General features: G+C 42.8%; 4 protein-coding genes across 5 annotated transcripts; 3 read left to right on the forward strand and 1 right to left on the reverse strand.

Annotated features, from left to right (window-relative positions):
• Positions 1 to 329: 329 nt before the first annotated feature.
• fam185a (family with sequence similarity 185 member A) lies at positions 330 to 4,265 on the forward strand. Of its 2 annotated transcripts, XM_017422986.3 has the most exons (8): positions 331 to 913; positions 994 to 1,103; positions 1,883 to 1,975; positions 2,182 to 2,320; positions 3,118 to 3,159; positions 3,279 to 3,374; positions 3,475 to 3,609; positions 3,710 to 4,265. In XM_017422986.3, exons 1-8 carry the CDS (start codon positions 481 to 483, stop codon positions 3,820 to 3,822), a joined length of 1,161 nt encoding a protein of 386 aa, XP_017278475.1. In that variant the 5' UTR covers positions 331 to 480; the 3' UTR covers positions 3,823 to 4,265. The 2 variants fall into 2 exon arrangements, with proteins under 2 accessions (XP_037834289.1, XP_017278475.1); XM_037978361.1 differs by lacking the exon at positions 3,118 to 3,159 and having other exon boundaries at positions 330 to 913.
• Positions 4,264 to 17,158, reverse strand: fbxl13 (F-box and leucine-rich repeat protein 13). Its single transcript, XM_037978282.1, is given in 21 exon segments — positions 4,264 to 4,748; positions 4,832 to 4,995; positions 5,094 to 5,228; positions 5,462 to 5,542; positions 5,653 to 5,776; positions 5,956 to 6,075; positions 6,151 to 6,313; positions 6,411 to 6,531; positions 6,633 to 6,731; positions 7,175 to 7,304; positions 7,829 to 7,929; positions 8,435 to 8,487; positions 11,896 to 12,031; positions 12,113 to 12,208; positions 13,055 to 13,164; positions 13,524 to 13,663; positions 16,517 to 16,634; positions 16,938 to 16,967; positions 16,970 to 17,003; positions 17,005 to 17,070; positions 17,147 to 17,158. Coding segments are annotated over 21 exon segments (2,214 nt in total). The 3' UTR covers positions 4,264 to 4,567.
• Positions 7,095 to 12,868, forward strand: LOC108239989 (leucine-rich repeat-containing protein 17). The gene is made up of 7 exons (XM_017423076.3): positions 7,095 to 7,234; positions 8,720 to 8,923; positions 9,026 to 9,508; positions 9,607 to 9,812; positions 10,460 to 10,615; positions 11,103 to 11,244; positions 11,332 to 12,868. Exons 2-7 carry the CDS (start codon positions 8,799 to 8,801, stop codon positions 11,612 to 11,614), a joined length of 1,395 nt encoding a protein of 464 aa, XP_017278565.1. The 5' UTR covers positions 7,095 to 7,234; positions 8,720 to 8,798; the 3' UTR covers positions 11,615 to 12,868.
• LOC108239990 lies at positions 13,982 to 16,309 on the forward strand. The gene is made up of 3 exons (XM_025007373.2): positions 13,982 to 14,154; positions 14,242 to 14,297; positions 14,378 to 16,309. The coding sequence occupies exons 1-3, from the start codon at positions 13,997 to 13,999 to the stop codon at positions 16,048 to 16,050; spliced, it is 1,887 nt and encodes a 628-aa protein (XP_024863141.2). The 5' UTR covers positions 13,982 to 13,996; the 3' UTR covers positions 16,051 to 16,309.
• Positions 17,159 to 17,282: the final 124 nt, after the last annotated feature.

A 17,282-nucleotide genomic window follows, 5' to 3' on the forward strand; every position in this document is an offset into this window, starting at 1 on the left:
GTAAACTCTTATTGAAGACAACCCCTTTTTTTGTTTGATTTTATAGTTAGTTAAATAAGTACCTTTAAAATGATCACTATAGATTACGTGTTTTATAACAGCTTATGCACTTTTTCTTTTTAATGAAAGTGTGGAATTACAATGTTTGTTGATAGATAGATAGATAGATAGATAGATAGATAGATAGATAGATAGATAGATAGATAACATTACTCTCACCCTACACTAAACTTTTAGCAAAATATAGTTACCCTTGGGCTTGTATGTGCTTTCTTTTGAAGGCATTTTAAAACTGACGCGTTTGTAAATTGAAAGATAAAACTTTTATTTTGAAACCTAACCGGATGCAGCTGTTCCTCCGATAGCTTAGCAGCAGTGATGATGGACGGGTTCGGGCGGCTCGTGCGGACCGAATGGCAGTTTATTTAGTTCGGGAGTTTGTGGACAGTTTAGGAGCCGGTTCCCCGGCAGGTCACGGACATGTTTGCGGCTTCAGCAGCTCGGCGAAGGGCCGTCGGACTCCTCCGCCGCCGCGGGTCACTGACTCTCAGCCGCGGATGTCTCACACCTTCCCGGTGCCCTCTGCAGCCTTCGCGGTCGTGTTCCAGTTCCGCCCCAGAGTCGCCGCCAGCACGCGGGGCTCTCCAGCGGTGGGATCTGTCGGTCAGTCCCTTCACCACGGTGAGGGCCCGGCTGGCCTGCGACATCACCGTCCGCCCGCTGGACCCGCACGCCTATCCGGAGGCTGACCGAGCCTTCGTCACGGTCTCCGGTCCGAGCGGCGACCGGAACCAGGCGGACTGTCTGAACCACCTCCGGGTCCACTATGACGAGCAGAGCAAAGACCTCCTGATCTCCACTCAGAAGGTCAGCAGCGACGTGACGATTGAGGTGGAGGCGCCAATCAAAAGTAGTAAGTTTTTAAAAGCCACCCCCCACTTTTCAGCTTCACCTGTTCTGAGTCTCATATAATGAAGTCCTTGAATCTGTCAGATGTGTTCATCACTGCTGAAGGAGGAGGCAGCGTGGAAGTGCAGAAGATGGAGTGTGATGTCTGCAGGGTGCAAACACAAAAGGGCAGCTGTTTACTTCATTCTGTCAAGGTGGGTGCCTCCAACACTGTCTCACCCTGTTTCTGCCACTCTACAACCCTTCACTACACCCATGGACCTTCTCAGTGGTCTTCCTCCTTCAAATGTCCACCATCCGTCCTCTGCACGCGTCCAAACCTCCCCAGCCTCGTCTCTAATTTTGTCTCCAAACTGCTAGGCCCGAGCTGTCCCTCGTGTCTTATTGTCATTTCTTGGAGTAGCCCGTTTGAAATGCTTTTTGCTTGTTTTTTTTCTTTTACATAAAAAGATTTTGAAAAGGAGCAGAGGTCACAAAGGTCCAGGAGGACGGGGAGTGCGGTAAAGGGGTGATGGAGAGAATTCAGGCAGGATGGAGAAAAGCTTCAGGAGTGATCTGTGACAAAAGGGTGGCTGCAAAGGTCAAAGGAAGGGTTTACAAGACAGTGGTGAGAGCAGCTATGTTGGACAGTTTGGAGACAAAAAAAGACAGGAGACAGAAATGGAAGTGGCAGAGCTGAAGATGTGATGAGGATGGACAGGATTAGGAATGAGGTCATCAGAGGTCCAGCACAGGTTGAAGGACTGGGAGATAAAGTTAGAGAGGCCAGACTGAGATGGTTTGGACGTGTAGAGGTGGGACAGTGGGTATATTGGGTATACCGTTTGTTGTGTAAACAAACAAACAAACCGGCTGCTTCTAAATGCACTTGAATAAATCATGATGATGAAACACGAGCGCCTTCTATAAAAGCAGGAGTGGTTTGCTTCGTGTGTGTCAGGTTCTTGTTTCAGCTGCGTTTGTTGTGTTTCAGGGTCATCAGGTCGAGGTGCTGTCCCACGGGGGACATGTTACAGGTCTGGGTACAATCCACGGCAACGTGGACATCAGTGCAAGAGGAGACGGCGTAAGTAGATTATTTTATTTTATTTTTTACAACTTCTTGCTTTTATCATCATCAGTCACTAGGGGGCAGCAGCAAGCTTGATGCAAATTTCAGCAGCTAGGATTTCCTTTTGATTTAAAGAGATAAAAAAAGGGGAAATAAACCCTGAAAGATTAAATCATCACCTGTTTGCGTCCACATGTGGTCGTCTGTTTGTTTTCTTGCAGGCGGTGAATGTTAAAAAGCTCCAGGGCACAACGATGAACGTTTCAACAGAGCACGGGTCTCTTAAGGTCAAAGCCATCTACGGCGAGTCCAACTGCGTCTTCTCCTGCTCTGGGCGGGTCGAAGTGGGGCACGCACATGGTGAGCAGAGCGGCTGCGTTCACCTCTTACCTCCAAAGAATGCAAGCCTGATTTATAGGAAACGGGTGGCTCGTGTTCCATCTGAACTCCGTGCAGAGTGAAGCTCGAACAGAAAGTAATTAAGTTCAGGAAATTCAGAAATGTGACTCTAAGCTGATGTAGTAAGGCTCTCTGAGGGGTCGCTGGCCTGTCCAGAATGTAACCCCCACCTTTCACCCAATAACAGCTGGGATGTAGCCCCCCATGACCCTAAACAGTACAAAGCAGCTTTAAAAATTGTATAAATGAATGGTCAGTTCCTCTAATAAACATTAGCAGGACCCAATTAAATCTGAGTACTTCTGGAACCTCCATGTTAATAACCGTAATGCTTAATGAAACTAGGATCCACAATCCGCTGCTTCTGACCCTCAAGTAAATTCTGGTGCACATATGCTCAACGTTAGGTTTCTTGGTAAAGCAGGCTCACGGTACATAAGGAATCCCGGGCCTGCGTCCAAGGACAGTTGATTTAAATGCAATGTGGTCTCAATTTATCACATATTTTCCAACTATTTTATTTTGCGATGGCTATAAAGGCAAGTTAGGTTTAAAAGACAAACAACTCTGATGTAAGGAAGGGAGAAAAAAAAAAAGATAAAACTGCATCATCTTTTAGGAATTTTAATTTATTCCTGATGCAAATAACCCTTTAATCATAAAACACGTGGAAACACATCCCGGGTCATTTTGTCTGTGCGATTGTGATTTGTTTTTGTCCTGATTAGTTGATCCTGATGTGCTTCCCTTCGTTACAGGGAACACTACGGTGAAGAACGTGTCTGGGGACACGGTTATCGGTAAGCAGACAGGCTGACTGCACCGTGACCCATGAATGGTTTCTATCAGAAGCTGATAGAGGAAAGGAAGGGGGGAGAAAAAAAATAAAAACACCTGAGGCACGCTTTTTCTTTTGCAGATGGTTCGAATAGTTTCCTGAAGATTTCCTCGAAGAGCGGAGACATCGATGCGTATGTGGGAGACGGTGGCACTGCTGAACTCCACAGTCAGGAAGGTTCGAGGACAGATGTTGCGTCACAACGTTTCCCATTTTTGTACGGCTGTACCCTGTGGGCAATGTTGTTTCTTAACCCTGAATTGTGTGTCTGATGTAGGAGCGGTGAGCGTGCGCGTCCCGTCCTCGTTAAGAGTTGGTGTGAATCTTTGCGGTGCGTCGGTGGACGTCAGCCCGGAGGTCGTCCTGCACAGAGTGGAAAACTACGCCGCTGACGGCTGCGCCACACTGACCGGTGAGCTTTTATCTTTAATTACGCTGCTTTGTAACTACAACGTTACGTAACAGGCAAGGCCCAGCAAAGAACTGAGCACAGAACGTGGCGTTTCTCTCAGGCTGTCTGAACGGAGAGTTTCCAGCTGACCGGTGGGTCAAAGCCCGAGCAGACAGAGGCGCCGTCAAACTGAGAACGCAGAGCTGGTTCGAGTCCCTGAAGATAGGAAGCTAAGAGACGGGATTCATAACTTTTCAATGATGTCACTCCACCGGGGCTTTATTTTTTAAATTAAAAGATAAAATGTAACCGAATGTTTTCAGTTAAATTATATCTCTTTGCTCAGGATGTATCTTTTATACATATATTGTTTAATTAAGTTTAAATTAAAGTGTTTCTTTAATACTTTGCATTTGACAAATCCCTGTACTGTAGATATGTTACCCCATTGGGTTTAGGAATTATAAAGTTCTGCATTTGTTATAGCTCAGATGACATTATTTTTATTATAACAGAAACAACTTATTCATGTTTTTTCTTCTCCTAAAGGTTATTGTGTGACTGAAGGTCTCAAACTATGACACTGTTTACTTTTATAACGAGGCTCTACTTTATGAAGTCCATCGTTTAAACAGTCTTTCCAGTGAATAATAAAAACATTAAACACAAACATGGTATTTTTGTGCATGTTCTGGTGTTTATTGTTGTCCCTTTATGAACAAACACACAGAAGGCACATAGATTAAAAATAAATTTGTTAAAAAGTTACAAAACCATTGCGATTAAATATGTTAAGCACCTGAAGGAGGTTAAACTGGTCAGGCAACATTCTGGTTCAGATTTAATTTCTAATGTAATAATTAGTTCCATACATAGTGTTATTATGAAGCTTTGTGAACATATATTAGAGATATGAAGTTATGCTACAGTATGTAGTCTTAATTACCACAGGCTCTATTTGTATTAAATGTTGAGTTATTTAGACTCGTTTACGTGTACCTGCCGAGTGCTTCTCCATCACCTCCCAAGCATCATTGGTTTTGATGGATCTCTCCATCGGCAGCTCTGTTTTCTCTACATTGTGGATGAACCGGTGTGAGGGGTTGTCATTGCTGTACTCCCAGTGTGAGACACGTGTTCGCAGCTTTAAGGCAGCCGCCCTGAGGACAGATACTCGATATTTAAAAGGAAAAGGGTTCTTCCTCACGGCTCTTACGATTCCTGGTTTGGAAGCCTGTTGTACCTGGGGATACCGCTGCAGCACACCATCCTAATGAAGGCGAGTGGAGGACAAATCCTTTCCAGGTATCGCAGAGAGCGATCGGTGAGGTAAATGCAGCCGCTCACGTCGAGCTCTCGCAGGTACGGAGATCCACTTGTCAGGTACTGCACCGCCATATCTGTCATCTGAGGCAGGGAAGAAGAACAGAAACCCTGTGGCTTTAATGGCAATGCTTTCAGCAAGATAACATTTGATGTTTAATGCGTGAGTGCAAACGCTGGACCTTTGGACACCCTGAAATCCGCAGCACAACCAGACCTCTGCAGTAAAAGGAAAAGGCTCTCACAGCTTCATCAGACAGTGCTGCACAGTGAGAAACGTCAACCTGTTCCAGGTCCCTCACATTCTTGCACAGCTTCTGCTCAAGTAAAAGAAAATTTAAAAAAATGTGTAAAAATGTAATATTAAATTACAAGAATACATGCATGAAACAAATGCAAAATTACATACATATTTTTTATTTTTTCACATCTAGTTTAAGAAAAAGTAAAACTGCTTTCTGTGGAGAGTTTTCCTCTTGATGTTATCTAACTCTGGGAAAGGAAGTAAACTCAAGCCCACTAAAAGCTCTAAACAATGAAATAATTGTACCTCTATGCCGGTATCAGTGATGTGTACACACTCGGCGAGTACCAGCTTCTTCAGGCAAACTCTCTCAAGTGTAGCCAGACCCTTAAAAAAAAAAAAAAAAGCAATTACTACGATGCAGACTGTTCTCCATGGTAACAAGTGAGCTTTACTTCAAAAGTGCATAACAACAACAGAAAACAGGCAAACAGTACCTGGTCCTGGAAGTTGCAGCCGGTGATGTCCAGAGAGCAGATCGAGCTTCCACTCAGCCACTCCAAAGCAGAGTCAGTGAGTCTCTCACAGCAACTCAAATTGAGATGATACAGTTTACACAACCTGAGAAATTGTGCATACAACGCAAAACATACGCTTCTTCATACCATTCACACAGGAAATGAGTGTGTACTTGTATACATTATGCTGTTCTGTTAAACTGTTTAGACACAAATTATCAGGTGAAGGTTTGGTTGAAATAAATGCGTTGGATATGTTGCAGGAATTAAATACCTAAATACCTTTTTGCAATCCTCTTGACAGAGATGTCGGAGATGAGGCTGCAATGACTGACGTTTAACTTTTGCAGTTTATTGGCTGAGGAGCCTTTGGTCAAGCACTCTATTCCAATATCACTCACCCTGAAACACATTATGTCGATAACCGCTGTTAATAAAAGCGTCGGCTCAATGTTCACAACTGGCTGAGGTGCACACCTGTTGCACAACGAGATGTCCAGGTCTTGTAGATTTTTGAGGGTGGCCACAGCTCTCAGGCCGTCGTCGGTCATTCTCGGGCACTCTGCAGCATGAAGGCTGCAGAGGGCTGGTGAGCTGCTGCACAGGGCTTTCCAGCCGATGTCTGTCAGCTGGTTGTTGCCTGAAGCACGCGTGGAACTGACAGATTAACCGGAGCAGCGTTCATCCTTTTTTCCACACGTTTAGGAAAGTGAAATGGGACGTAAGATGGGTCTCACCTTCTATCCTGAAAGCCCTTAGATTGGCTGTTTCTGCGATGGCTTTAAGAGCAACATCAGAAAGGTGGGGAGCGTCCAGCAAGGAAAGAGAGGAGAGACAGCAACATCTGGCGAGTAGAGCCTGTCGGAACACAGGGAAATGCAAAAACAACATTCTGATGCAAGAGGTTAAAAATACCCATGGGGTGACATCTGGAATATTTTGTAAATAGACACACTTACCAAAACGCAGCTGTCTGACAGTGTAGGCATGTCATTGATCACAAGCTGCCTGAGTGATGGGCATCCGGCAGAAATGTATCTGAAGCCATTTACTGTCATCTGAGAGGGAATAAATAAAAATCAGTGCCTGAGTTGACATATGAATCACACTCATGAGTCCTGTTTTTCCTAATTTCTTACATTTTCAGTGCCCCATTAAAACAAATCGTACATCTGGAGCCACGCTAATCCACACCCCCAGAGGAAAGAGTGTTTTACAATGTGGTGAGTGTGTTATGTTACACGGCGTACAAATGGAAGTGGGGGTGGGTGTGGGTTAGAGGTGACTGCATAAACCCAACCCTCTGCTTGGCCTCAGCTGTTGTTTGGTTCTTTTCTCCATTCGCCCCGAGCTCCAACACCGGAGTACAGACAGAAACAAGAACAGACACGTGCAAACGGAGGGGAGCGATCTGCCCATAACACTCCCGGGAAGCAAAAGAGCCGTGTTCAGACCGCAGGAGACGACCGTTCAGCAAACCGAGGGGACCATCGGAACTGACCTGAGTGCAGCCAGACAGGTCGAGGTGGATGAGATTGCGGCCGCCCTTCCCTGTGGTCAGGTACAGAAACCCTTTATCTGTGAATCTGCAGCAGTAGGCCAGACTCAGGTACTGGAGTCTGACACAGTTCCTGTTGAAATAAATAATTTCATAAAAGTACATTTTTGTTTAGCTTGTTAGAGTTATGATTAGAGTACAGACTATACTCTGGCTTACTTTGTAGTGTTCCTCGTTGCCTCTGATGTGTGTCCTATCGGTGTATGAATGTGATCACTGATTAGACTCTATAGAATGATTAGTTTTGTGCAGATGTAGTAGAGTGATGTATAAATGTGTGTGGATGGGCAAATGAGGACATAGACTGTGTTGTAAAGCGCTTTGAGTGGCCCCGCTGGCTAGAAAGGTGCCATATAAGTGCAGTCCATTTACTTTGAAGTTTAAATCAATCAACACGGCAATTATAAAATTCCAGCAGTGACAAAAGCAGCATCTGTTCCTTTTAATCACTAGGCTGAACCTAACCACGGATTTCAGATATTAAGTACAGAAATGTAAAATAAACAGCTAGAAGGACAAACAAAGCTGTAGCCAAGTCTGGAACTAAGAGCAGACAGCTGGAGAAAAGGAGACGCAGACGGGTAACTACAGGTTCACCTGGAGATTTCTTTGAGCGTGTTGTTTGTGATGAGGGTGCATGAAAGATTCAGGTAGAGCAGGCAGGGGCAGCCCTCAATAATCCTCTGAACCATCACATCCTGTCAAAGAGCAAATTCTGGATGTTACAAGCTCTCTGAGGGGGGGGGCGTCTGTCGCAACAGAATAAGTTTATGACGAAATCTCAGCCAGAGATTTTAACGATTTTGTTTTCAATGTTTCCCCCTCAAAAAAACCCCGATGCATTCTATTAGCTTGATAACTTTTAATGAAATGACGTTTCATAAATACCACAACAGTGAATCTGACTGGATTAAATTCAACTGGGCTAGAAGTGAATTTCAAGGGATTTTTATGATTGGGAATCAACTCTGACTGTATTCAACTGTTTTGGATCATAATTGTACTGAATTAAAGTGACTGAGAGGTTTTTATTTGCTATAATAAAATATGAATGTCCTTTGAATCATTGCATAACTTTGATTTATATAGGGTAGAGTTAAATCAACACAATTAACAATTTAGTTGTTGAAGGTTGCCAAAATGTGAGGAGATGAGGTGTTTTCTTCAGATTTAGGATTTGCTTCAAACCTAATGTTTACTCACCGTAACATTGAAGCACTCTGACACATTGAGCTCCTGCAGATTTCTGCATTCACCTAATGAAACAAAAAAGAAAAAGGCTTGTCAAAATAAGCTAACATCTGTTGGAAATGCTTTTATACCTTTGTACTGGTTTACCTATAACAAAGTGAGGGTGATATATGAGACCAGATGTGTTGTAGAGCAGTATGTATGACATTCTTGCATGCTTCATTTCCCCCTGCACGGTAAACAGCAGCTGCATTTCATTTAGAATAACACAGCTGCCCTTTGACCCTTTTACTTCAGTTTCCAAGCCTGAGGACTTTAATCTCCTGCTTTGGCTGAAGCTCTTGCTACTGGAAAGACAACCCCTGCAGGGCTCAGGATGCGTGCGATTCTCTTACTGTACTTAGCCTCTACGCTACTCCTGCTGCTTCCGTCCATTGAGATGAAACGACACGGGACAGGCAGAGGTCTTAAAAATGCAAGGCAGAAACTCACACAGGACAGGTATGGATGTATTCTTAGTGATAATCTGCATAATCCATCATTCACAGACTCCAATGGTCATGTAAAATCGTTGATAATCTTATTTTTTGTGTGTTTTAAAAGACTTAAGGTAAGGGGTCTTAGGCACCAGAGCAGATCAAGATCCTCCAGGTTTGTGACACCAAACTGTTTGGAGTTGTCAGAATCTGGAGAAGACTTTGTGGATTGTCAGGATCGAAGTCTCACCTCCATTCCCGCCTCAAACACCTGGTCCAGAGAACCTAGGTTCCTCCTTCTAGCCCGCAACCAAATCAAAGTCCTCCGTGACGGGACCTTCTTTGGCTACGAGGGTTTGATCAGCCTGGACCTTCAACAGAATCAGATCTCCCTTGTGGAGGAAGGGGCTTTTGATGGCTTGACACAACTCACGACCCTTCTGTTGCAACACAACCGTCTGAGCACACTCAGTGAAGAAGCTTTGATCCCCATGCTGAACCTTCGCTACCTGCGTTTACATAACAACCCCTGGAAATGTCTGTGCCCGATGGAAAGCCTCATACGTACTCTTCAGGTCCCAACCAACCGAAATCTCGGAAAACACGCCAGGTAAGAGATTCCACAAATTTACCAGGTGCATAAGTCACGTCTGAGTCTCTGAGTCATCATTAATCTCCAAAAAATAAAACATCTCCTCCTCCTCCTAGGTGTGCAGAGCCCATCAATCTAAAGAACAGGAAGTTGAAGAATATCGATCCTGATTTACTCTGCGAGGATTTAGACTCCACTGGTAAACCAAACACCAACCTAACGGTCTTTATAGAGCCCAGTCCAATCCGCAGCAAGTCAGACGCAGCAACGCTCTGCCATACCTACGTCTTCCCAAAAGTATGGATGGACTGCAGAAACCGAGGCAAGTCCACAATCAGCCTTTTTTAGAGGATTGTTTTGATTAACGGTTCTCTACCCTGAGATCCAAAGTGCTTTGATTAATTGCTCACACATGGTTTCACCTAACTGAGGGGTTAAGATAAATAACAAACTGTCAGTGAGCGCATGATTCATTGTTACTGTTGGATGACTGGAACGACTGAACTTCCATTTCTCCACACATTTTCGTGGCGAGACGCTGAATGAACCAACGCACATCTGGTTTGGCATGTGTTTTTATTTAGTCTTACTGTACACTGCTTGCTCCATTAACTCTGATTGATCTCAATTTATTTAAAATATGCAAAAAGGCTCAAATTAGGCTTGTGTATTGGAACAAAAGCATTTATATTTTCCCAATAAATAGACTAAACCAAGTTATGTGCAACTACAATTTGCATTGAACTGGCAGCAGGCCTGGATTATATGAAGCCTCAGTTGGCCATTTTGCTAATTTTTCTGCTAGTGACCCAAGTTTGGAACCAAGGCTGATCTCCTAGAGCAGCTTTTAATGCAACAACTTGTAGTACACACTAAAAACATTAAATCCTACTTGTTTTCCAGATTTACTGTAACCTAGTGCCGTTGTTTATGGTACTGGATTCAGTTAACCTTCCTTTACATCTTCAGGTCTACCTCAGGTGCCCTCAGGTATTCTGGAGGATGCTGTTCAAGTTGATCTGTCACATAATTCAATCCGTCATCTCAAATCAAGAGATTTCCAAGGAGCAAGAAGCCTCCGAGTCCTTAACCTCAGCAGTAACAACATGGAGCACTTAGACACAGGTGGGCGTTATCAAACCTGCACACATGTTAATCCTAATCAGCAAATATAAAATAACACACAACACCTAATGGTCATATCCGTTATAGGACATGAAATCCTACACATATATGCTTATATTTATCCTTTTATGATAGACAACATATGGAGAGTCACAAAGTTGGGAACTGTTATACAACGGCTTTCTAATTTTTCCTTTTCAGGCATAGCGGGCACTCAGCCATCTATGTGTATACAGATTTAGCTTTATTTATGATCGGTACTGCTGAGAGAGCTGCGGATATAAAGTAATCACTTTCTTCTGATGAATCAAACAGTTTATTTGTGACTCAAGTCCACCCAGTCTGCCGTATACGGTCTTATTTCAGGTGGACTGAAAGACTAGTTTTTACATTTCTTTGCTGACAACAATGAGCAACACATTTGTTCACATGTACAAGAATGTGAAAATGCAGAAAAGCATCTCAACTTTCTCTCTCTCTCTCTCAGGATCCCTGTCTGGGCTTTTGCATCTTCATGAGCTGGATTTGTCAGACAACAAACTGCATTTTGTTCAGTATGGAGTTCTTGAAGATCTTTACTTCCTGTCACAGCTAAACCTAGAAGGAAATCCCTGGGTCTGCGACTACAAGTGAGTTCTTGTGTCTAAAGACCTGCAAAACAGTCCTTGAACCTAAACAATTATTACATAAAAGCTGTTTTGTTTTTTCTCCCTCAGCATCCACTACATGGTTTACTGGTTACGTCTGCACCCAGGAGTGAAGCACTCCGGATTGCTGTGTCACTCTCCTCTTGAATACACTGGCAAGAGTGTGCAGGAGTACGTGCACTCCTACAACAGAGAGTGTCCCAAGGACAGACAGCTCGGCAGACCAGATCAAGACCAAACGGACCCCGAGCTTTGGGGGACACTGATGGAATTACATGGAGAGGTGGAGGAGGAGGTGGAGCCGAGCCACTTGAGAGCGCCACAGAAGTATCAGATCATCAGGCTGTCCTGACTCAAGTGAAAACATGCCCCAAATTTTGATACAAGACCCTTCCTTAACTTTCATTTAAACATGTAAAATAGTCTGTATCATATAGAAAAGTTTCTTGTTTTAAGTTTAGTCAAGAGTGTTTCTTATTCCAAAACATAAAGAGTGCCACTGTGACTGGTTGGACTTTATTTTTTGCGTTAAATGTGACCTGATTTGGGTTGTGCTCGCCTACGTTCAACATAAAAATATATCTGAAACACCTAAAATAACCATAACAAGTCACAGAATCAGGAGAAACTCACTGATACATTTCAGGCTGGGCCAGTTTAAAGATGTGCAGCCGCGCAGGTTGAGATGGATCACGAACGGACGGTAGTTCTGCAGAATTTGCTTCAGCATATCGTCAGTTATCCAGGTTTTCCCAGACGAAATGTTGATCTAACAAGGACAAAAATATTTTAGAGCTGACTGTTTACACCAATACAGATAGTTAAATACAAGCAGAGGCTTCATACAAACCTGACTCCACAATGTGCCTGACTGGATGATGGATTTCCATGTATAACACACGTCAGAACAGTTTAGCCAGTCTCTAAAGTCTAAATACTGAAATATCTGGGGGGAAACACACATAGAATCATTTAGAAACATTTAAGGACAAAAGATGGTGAAACAAATCTAATCTAAGACAATAAAACAACTTTCACACGGACTGAAATTTAATCCTCAGGGTTTTATTTCACATAACGAGCCGCTGGCACCAACACCGTGTTCGCTGCCACTTTTTAAGGTAGCTTAATGCGAACAAGCAGCCCCGCTCCGTTTCCAAACATAGTCATGCTAAAGAACCATTTATCAGGAGAAGTGTTTTACAGAAACATCGGGGCAAAGGGAGCCAACACTGCTCTCACGTTGCCAGCAGCCGTAAATTCAGAAACAAACAGACTTGACGTCTGGAAAGTGCAAAACAGAGTCAATAATAGCACGAGTTGAAAGTAATCTCACACCTATACGAGACACACGCATATACATTGTTAACACATATATGTTTAATATACAGTTATGAAAACCATAATGAGCTGGAACTGACTTTGATCTAGTACACTGAGAGACTGGATGTATGTTTATTTAAAGTCATATGTAACAGATATGATCTCTTCACTGAAAGCTTAAAGAAGAGGCTGCAGCTTTAAAAACACTGACTGCATGATAATCAGCTTCACTAACTGTATATTTATAAAAAAAAAAACACGTGAATGATGAGAGATGCATTAGTTACCTTCAGTGAGAGGTTTTCAGGGAGCACTGAGAGTCCATCGAATCTCTCACCAGTCTGATGATCCCTATTGTTGATTTCAGCAAAACTCATTTCCAACCGCTGCAATATTTATATAAAAGCAAATAAAGAAAAAGCAGAATAAAGGTGTGCTAGTCTGATTAAAATTACAAATGGTTTTATACCTTAAAGTACTCTTTTGTCCTCCTTGAGTCCTTTGCAACAATATGCCATGCAGCTATGATGCGCTTCAGGCGGCTGGTGTTTACTAAAGCCTCCAGTTTGTCAACGGCAGCTAAACGTATAAAAGAAAATTATCTTTTTTTGTCAATCTGTGGTTACATCTCCTAATGACAGAGAAAGCCACGGGGTAAGTCCAAACATAATCACAAATCAAGTTAGCCTGGACTGATCCCAGGACTGTAAAAGCAAAGTCAACACTGAGGGAAGGTACACGAGGACAAAATGAGTCACTGCCCTGGAAGAAGTCAACAGGGAAGAAATTTTTGTCTGGAAAGTTTGGATACATTATTTAAGCAAAGCAAATGTTTTCTCTGGCTCCATCCTTGAGAGCAAAACAGCTTGCACAAACCAGTTCAGAAATAATATCCACCATCATTCCTTCATTTTTAGAAACAATTTTCACGTACCAACCTCTGACCTCTTGTGTAATTTTACCCAACTCAACCATTTGGAGTTGGCGTTTCCTCTCAAAGCGCCGCTCTGTCACGTCCATCCTCTGACGCGGCTCTGTGGCGTCGTTTTCCCTCTGTGCGACAAACATCCTCCGCTTCCTGTCACCCAACAGCAAGCACAGCTCATCATTAATTCAGGGAGCAGGAGCGCAGGGAGGCTGCAAGGGGTCTGCAGCAATTCAGCTGTGCAAGATCCAGTGACATCTGATGGTGTTCGCTGATTACATCTAATGAATACAGTTCCAAAGTCTTTTTACTTTTACAGTTTTTATTTTTAAAAAACTGACGCATCGGAGGATGTTTTAGAGAAGACAGTGAGTGACAGCACTGACAGTCAACAGGTGAAAGGCATTCAGAGAAACAGGATATCCCTCTGAGTTGGCTCCCTGACAGCGATGCAGAGAAAGTTCTGAAGCCCATCATCACTTCACGATGATCAAACTCACAACAAGATTAAAAATTAAAGTGCAACCCTCCAAAGAACTGCAGCACCTGCAGCTAATTAGACCTTCACACAATCACCTGCAGTTTCAATCAAACGGCTGCTGCTGTAGGTGGATTCTGTGGACTCTTATGGCTCTTTCATTTGGGTATATAAAACCACATTATTTTAATTTTTACCTTAACTTGTCTCACTACTTTCCTGTGATTCAAACTTTCCTGTTTTTTTTTTTTAGAGTCTCCTGGCTATGCGTGCTGTTATGGGGCTCTGTTTGTTTTGCTCCAGAACCTGGTAAGGATTTCAGTAGTTTTCACTCGCATCAAAAACAAAAAACATGAGCTCAATGCACTTTTTTTAAAATTTTCTGATAGGTTACAATATCGCACATGGATACTACCTTTACAAAAGTCCACAAACTTCTGCCCAGTTAACTCCTGGAGAATATTTAAACCCAAACTATGAGAATGAAACGAACGCTTTAAGAGAACGAACCTTCGTCTCACCGCGAAGAGATCCCGTTTCTTTTGGAAACGAGCAGCGTTTAATTCCTGTTAGGAGTTTCAGCGAAGAGACGGAGCAAAGCCAGCCAGATTTCATAAAGAAGAGAGCTGCAGTTTCAGTTTCCCACACCGACAACAGTAAAAGTAAAGTTCGGAGTAGACGAGGTAATGATCACCGAATCCCTGACAGACACCAGTCTTTGAATAATCTTATTGGCTCAAATTTCATCTCCACGGGTCTTCGTGGTAATCAAGTGTTTAGCCGGCAGCCTGCTCGCCACCCATACAGACATTTCACAGCCTTGGAGCTGGCTACAAATAAAATACCCAATGTTGGGATTCCTAGTGGACGTAATGGCCTTTTTATTAGTGGTGCTAAAAACAAGCATCTTCCGATGACCTACAAGCAGCCACAGCAAATATGGTTTCCCTCTGGTTTGTTTCTTAATCAAGATTCTTTCACCGTTCGAAAAACTGGACCTCCGATCGACGCTTCAAGCAGACCATCTCGAGATTTCGCCTATTTTTCACAGAAGACGTCCAGATCAATACCTTTACCTTTTAAGAAAAGTGTCAAAAAAACAAAGTACGTCTATCCCAGAAACGTTTTCCAGGCAGGTTACAAAACGCCACTGGGGGGCTTTGACAGTAAAGGCCTCCGCAAAGCAACTAAAGCTGGCCCTTTGCAAAAGCCACCATCTTTGAATTACTTTGTGCCAAGAAATCAAATATATGTCCCAAACTATGAAGCCGAACACAGGAAGAAAGCAGCGAAATCAATTCTTACATACCAATCAAGCACTGGCAAGAAATCAAACAATGATTACTATACTCCTGCTGTTCAGAGGTCTGCATCTGTTGAATCTGTTTCATATTTACATGATCTTTCGCCACTGAAGGGAGGTCAAAAATATTTTCAAGCAAATGTTCCGTATAAATCTCAGAAGGAGCTGGACGAATCCAACCTGGTGTTTAATGTGAAACCTTCTCCACATGGTTTAAGCAGACTTTCCAGCTCTTTGGGACCCCAAAAGGTTGATGTGGATCCTTTCAGGCCGAGTACTCGCTCAGAGAACACCAGGAAGTCCCACCTCTACCATCAAAATCTAGCTTCTGCTCTTCAAAATGCTGATGTAAAATATAGCGGCATGAAATCAACCCAGAACTCTGTTTCGTCTCAAGACAGATTCCTGCTTCAAAATGGGGGATATGAAGATGCGGTGCAAGCTGGGCTTCTGAAGATCTTTAACCAGCCAGTGTTTTCAGACGGCTTGAAGAAAGAGCCTGCAAATTTTGCCCCTTGGTCTTCGGAGGCGTCTGAACCCAAAGGTTCAGGCTTAAACTGCGTAGTTTGGAAAAACACGCAAAGTTCTCCCCTCCAAAAGTCCCAAAAGTCATCATGGCCCTCTGTAAAAAGATACGTCAAGTCTGGGAACCGCTCAGCGGGGGCTACGGAGTTCCTGTCAAAGACCTGTTATTTTCCATTTCAGCGGGCTCAAGATATGGCTGCTAATCTCCAGCAGAAACAGAGATGGCAGAGATAAGACGCAAAATCATTTGATAAAAAGGGAAAGAAACTGCATTTCAATTGACTGCATATGAGCCTTATTTTTCAGATACTATTAGAGCTTTAAGTTGTGCTGTGTACTCTTTTTGTCTTGGTTTCAGTAGGATCTGTTGCCAGCTAAAAACCAAGTTTCTGGTGTTTGACACTCACTGTAATACACCAGACTATTTTTACCTGTCTTGCTTATCTAATTGCTTCCCAAAATTATTTCTTTTTTTTTGTTGCAAGTATCAAAAGTAGTAAACTTGCTTTCAGAACTAAAAGAAGGCTGTTGTTTTGTTTTTGGTCTTGAATGCAACAATGCAAACCTACTAGAAACACGAGCCTGTTTGTTTTGTTTTTTTGTAAAAAGGAAACGGCCGTGTCAAAGACATGAAAAGACTCCTGTAAAGTAATCCGTTGGCAAATATTAAAGCATGAGCTATACATTTCTGTAGATTTACCTCACAAACCAAGGATGCCATCCTGGCCCATACAGTCTGTGCTGGTTTGTGTGATCAACCCTGAGTTTTAGGGAGGTCGACGCAGGGTGTTTTTCCTCTGTCTGCGACAAGCTTTTGCCTGAAAACACAGAAAAGCAATGTTAAATTGTTTCAGAATAACTCCAATAATCTCACCATGCAAACTGTGGTTATGCATTACATCAGTTGATTAAAATCACCACTAAAATGAACTATCAGTAACTGATAATAGTTAATTGATTGCAGTAACTGAATCTCTGCAATCTAAATATATACAGTACATGCATTTTTAAATTTGTTTATTAATTACATGGGGGGAACGTGAAAAATAAATATTTCACTGGTCCAGATTTGGTGGCCTATAGTGAAAATGCATTAATGAAATGTTGGGAAAGTGAGCCACCATGCGTTTGTCTTAAGCCACTAGTGGTGCATAGGAGTCCACAGCCTGAAGATTATCATGTCCCTGGGAAAACTACAAGAGCGTTTTCCAGAAACCGTATTGGGTCACCAGGACACGGAGCTGCAAATAGGGCCTGTTAAAATAAAAACAAACACAAGTATTAAATTGAAAATGCCTAAAGTGGTAAAAAGTAACTTAACACGCCGAACTTGGATCTTCATACCGTCTATAACTGTTGTGGCGAGCAGTGTTTGAGTTCACGGATTCGGTGCTTTCCACGGCCATATTTTGTCTATTTCTTAAAAAAAAAAAAAAAAAAAAAACTACATTCGTAGCGGATTTTTC

This window comes from Kryptolebias marmoratus, linkage group LG11 (genome assembly GCF_001649575.2).
Source record: "Kryptolebias marmoratus isolate JLee-2015 linkage group LG11, ASM164957v2, whole genome shotgun sequence".
In the NCBI taxonomy this organism is placed as follows: domain Eukaryota; kingdom Metazoa; phylum Chordata; class Actinopteri; order Cyprinodontiformes; family Rivulidae; genus Kryptolebias; species Kryptolebias marmoratus.

Coding starts and splice junctions, on each gene's coding strand:
- LOC108239989 (XM_017423076.3), top strand. CDS start 8,799: ATGCGTGCGATTCTCTTACTGTACTTAGCCTCTACGCTACTCCTGCTG. Junction 8,924..9,025: donor CAGAAACTCACACAGGACAG/GTATGGATGTAT, acceptor GTGTTTTAAAAG/ACTTAAGGTAAGGGGTCTTA. Junction 9,509..9,606: donor AATCTCGGAAAACACGCCAG/GTAAGAGATTCC, acceptor TCCTCCTCCTAG/GTGTGCAGAGCCCATCAATC.
- LOC108239990 (XM_025007373.2), top strand. CDS start 13,997: ATGATCAAACTCACAACAAGATTAAAAATTAAAGTGCAACCCTCCAAA. Junction 14,155..14,241: donor CTTATGGCTCTTTCATTTGG/GTATATAAAACC, acceptor TTTTTTTTTTAG/AGTCTCCTGGCTATGCGTGC. Junction 14,298..14,377: donor TTGTTTTGCTCCAGAACCTG/GTAAGGATTTCA, acceptor ATTTTCTGATAG/GTTACAATATCGCACATGGA.
- fam185a (XM_017422986.3), top strand. CDS start 481: ATGTTTGCGGCTTCAGCAGCTCGGCGAAGGGCCGTCGGACTCCTCCGC. Junction 2,321..3,117: donor CGAAGTGGGGCACGCACATG/GTGAGCAGAGCG, acceptor CCTTCGTTACAG/GGAACACTACGGTGAAGAAC. Junction 3,375..3,474: donor TGAACTCCACAGTCAGGAAG/GTTCGAGGACAG, acceptor TGTCTGATGTAG/GAGCGGTGAGCGTGCGCGTC.